The 3,798-nt window shown below is 34.2% G+C and overlaps 1 protein-coding gene across 1 annotated transcript; it reads left to right on the top strand.

Moving 5' to 3' along the window:
• Positions 1–2,349: 2,349 nt before the first annotated feature.
• LOC136061123 (cucumber peeling cupredoxin-like) lies at positions 2,350–2,894 on the top strand (the record flags this gene model as incomplete). The annotated part of the gene is given in 1 exon segment (XM_065769359.1): positions 2,350–2,894. A coding segment is annotated over 1 exon segment (427 nt), but the record flags the coding sequence as incomplete, so codon positions are not given.
• Positions 2,895–3,798: the final 904 nt, after the last annotated feature.

The raw sequence follows: 3,798 nt of genomic DNA, 5'->3' as shown, positions 1-3,798 counted from the left end.
AATTTTTTTTTTTTTTGGATCTTTCTCAAGTTATAATCAGAGTGATCAGGTAAAGATCTTTGAACAAGTTCTAATACAAATTTAGAGGGCAAAATTGCCCTTTGCCCTTTTCGGAAAAATTATATAGCCTTATGCCCCCATTCTCAAACTAATTAGGAAAATGTCATTCTTTTAAAACTCGATTTACTACAAATTGAGTTAAACCCTCTAGTGATGTTTTAAGGAGCCTATAGTGATGTTTTAAGGACCTATAGTGGCGTTTTTTAACTCAACCTCCATGAAATCGAGTTATAGGCAATTTTTTTACCTATAACTCGATTTCATGGAGGTCGAGTTAAAAAACGCCACTATAGGTCCTTAAAACGTTACTATAGGATCCTTAAAACGCCACTACAGAGCTCTAGATTTTTATTTAGTAAATCGAGTTTTAAAAGATGAACATTTTCCTAATTAATTTAGGAAGGGGGCATAAAACTATTTAATTTGCCCAAAAAGGACAAAGGGCAATTTTGTCCCAAATTTAAAAGTTAAAGCATGGTCGACATCAATGGAGTCTGAAATTTACCAACCAATACATACTGTTATTGACGGGAAGAAGAGGACAAAATAATGGAGAGACAATTCAGGAAAGTAGACCTGATTTTTGGCGCAGGCCCACTGGAATTTTTTACTCCATCCCGATCATAATTTATTCAAGTGAAGCCAAAATGGCCTAGAGCTCTCAGCCATCATAGTTAGACCATTTCTCTTCTCTAAAATATTTAGATCTGCCCTGGTCACTGCACATAAAACACGACTTGCGGTTTCATTATATATTTATATAAAAGCACATTACTTTTACACTTTCTTTTTTTGATAAAACTTGTACACTTAAAAAAATATATATAAATAAAAATAATATCTTACTTGCCACATTTACAACATAATTGTTTTCGTGCAGTTCACGTACGAATGCTTACTTCACATATTAATGGTTTCAAATGATTTGCTTGGGCTTGGTAAAATTAACTTGGTCAAAAACGTAATGCTAGCTACCAGATTTTTTAGGTATATTTGTACTACAACGATAGCTGCGGAGGATACACCACTTGCTGTCAAACATGGCAAAAAGGAAAGCTTGTAATTTCATATTGTTTTGTTATATGAAGGTTAAAGTTTAAGGAAATAATTTTAGATGTAATGGAAATGTTTCATTCATTTGATGAATGTAAAAACGAAATATGGTGGGTTGAAACAAGAAAAAGATTTTAGCTCACTAAACTTAATTTCTTGCAATGGAATTATAGAATGTTCCAGCTAGAGCAATCTAAATTGAAATTTCCAGTATGCTGGAAACATTCACCGGATAAATTAGATGATCAGATTATTATACATTAGTAAAAATAAAAGCATCTACCATCCTAGAAGGAACTCCTTTATATAAATGAAAAAAGATAGATGGTTGAATGAGCATTAGCTATTTCTATTAATAACATTTCTTTTCTTCTTTTTAGGGTAAGGAACCATTTCATGACAGGGCTCTTTGAATCCACCTTTGTCGAATAAATCTCGGATGCTCCAACCATCCTAATAGAGCCAATTCAGTTGAGTCCGGATAAATTGCTAGTTGAGGTTCAAACCTAGGACATTAACCTAGGACATTTGGCTTTACGACTCATCTTGACATGCCTGTTTACATACTCTCTCTCTCTCTCTCTCTCAATATATATATATATATATATGTATTCCCTGCAATGGCAAAGCTACATGCACGGTTGGGAGGCCATAGCCCTTCCAAAAGTTTTAGCTTTTTTAAGTATAGGTATATATATAAATCTTTGGGGTTATGTGAAAAAACTTAGGAGTCCCCCCCCCCCCCCCAAAAAAAAAAGCATTAATCAACTAATCTAGTAATCCTTTTCCCAAAAGAAAAAAAAAGAAAAAGAAAAAAAGAAAAAAGAAAGGGGAGAGAGAGTTTAGAGCTAATATACAATTGCAATAGAATCAAATAATTAGGTAGTAAATTATGTGAGTAAATAGTGAAACCCCTAATTTTAGCTAAATTTCAAATCCTATTATTGCCTACAAATCATTCAACATTATGCATGGATAATATATGCAATTCGGTTGAACTTTTCTATTCTCAAGATTTTATCAAGCAAGAAAAAAAAAAGCTCTTAGGAGACTTCAACTGTGACATTATGATTTTGATTTCTCAAACATACAAGGATGAAGTTTTGCAAGCAATTTATAAATTCAAAAGGAAATTATGAATAATTTTGCTATAAAAATAATAATTGATGAAGTTCATTACGTAAAATATTATTGTTGAGCATGACTTTGATGGAAAATACTATATTAAATTTTTTTTTGTAGCCCTAATAATCCCATTTCTATTCAAACCAATGGTCCTGCAACTGTGACTCTGAATGAGACTGGGGCGCAATACTACATCTGCACCGTTAGCACCCATTGTTCCTTTGGTCAGAAGTTGGCAATCAATGTCAGTGCAGCTACTTCTTCAGCTCCACCGCCTAGCACTTCACCAGCTGCTACTCCAACGCCTCCTCCGTCCACCACCGCCACTCCTCCTTCATCAGCCACGCCACCATCATCCGCCACCGCTCCTCCTCCTCCATCCACCACCGCCACTCCTCCAAGCACAACCACCAATCCTTCAGTGCCAAGTCCGACAAGTGATGTTACCCCACCTCCACCTCCAAGCTCTGCTACGTCCCTCAGAGTTACTGGCTTATGTGCCACCTTCTTGTCCATTGTCTTAGTCTTCTTGAACTAGATTTGATAGTGATATCATGGTAGAGAATTGGTGTGATTCATTTTACATACGTGATTGTCGTTATACAGATTGATTTTTCAATTTTTATATGCAATAAAGTCATTTTTCTATGTTTCAACTATTGATGTTGATTGATGAAAGAGTAATCTAAAAATTAGCACTAGTTTTTGAGCAAATTTTCAACGCCTACCTACCTATTGCTTTTGTCTTGTCCTGGTCACGATCTGGCCGGTTAAGGATAAGAAAATTGCTAGACTTCAAACCTGAGTTGGCCTCCAAAGGCGTTCAATTGCAATGATATAATGGTGTGGAATTTTTGGGGATTGTTAAATATTCTTCTAGTTGCTCCTTTGCTTGTGGGCTGACATGTGGAGGATTTTTAACTGGTCAAACGGGAAAAAAGAAAGCAAAATACCTCACTCATTTATATATATATATATATATATATTTTATATCAAAACGGATTTATACCTCTAAATTCTAATACATCAAGCAAGTATATTGAGGCCCCAAAGAATTGGTCTACTAATTCCTAGGACTTAATGAAATTCATTTGATGGGTACAAAGTTGTCCATTACCTCTTTAGTTTTGTAAAGACACCAGTATTATATCGTCCTCCTATGAGGCTGAACAACCTCTTCAGTTTAGTGAAAACACTAGGAAAGGTTGTGCAATTTCTTATCAGTTTGCAATCACTTTTTTCTTTTTGCCGTTTAGTTTATTTGTTTATGGACAATTTTTTAAAAACTTAATTTTTTTTAGATAATTATATTTCAATTAACTTTCAGATAATAAGCAATAAGTAATCAACAAAAAGCTGCATCCGAATACAAGCTTAGTGATTTTGTAATCTTCATTATTACATGATGATGAAAGGAATATGATTCCACGTCTAATTCAATTTACGACACAACCTATACAATGGAAGATCAAATAACTCAGGAGATGCATTGGTGTGATACCGACCTAAACTTCTTGATACTTAAATTCATGCATACAAGTTTTTCTAATAGCAAAGTTA

The sequence above is a fragment of the Quercus suber genome, unplaced genomic scaffold (assembly GCF_002906115.3).
Source record: "Quercus suber isolate HL8 unplaced genomic scaffold, Cork oak 2.0 scaffold_1124, whole genome shotgun sequence".
NCBI classification, from domain to species: Eukaryota; Viridiplantae; Streptophyta; class Magnoliopsida; order Fagales; family Fagaceae; genus Quercus; species Quercus suber.
Note: the sequence above shows the minus strand (reverse complement) of the source record. Positions and strands in the feature narration are given on the sequence as shown.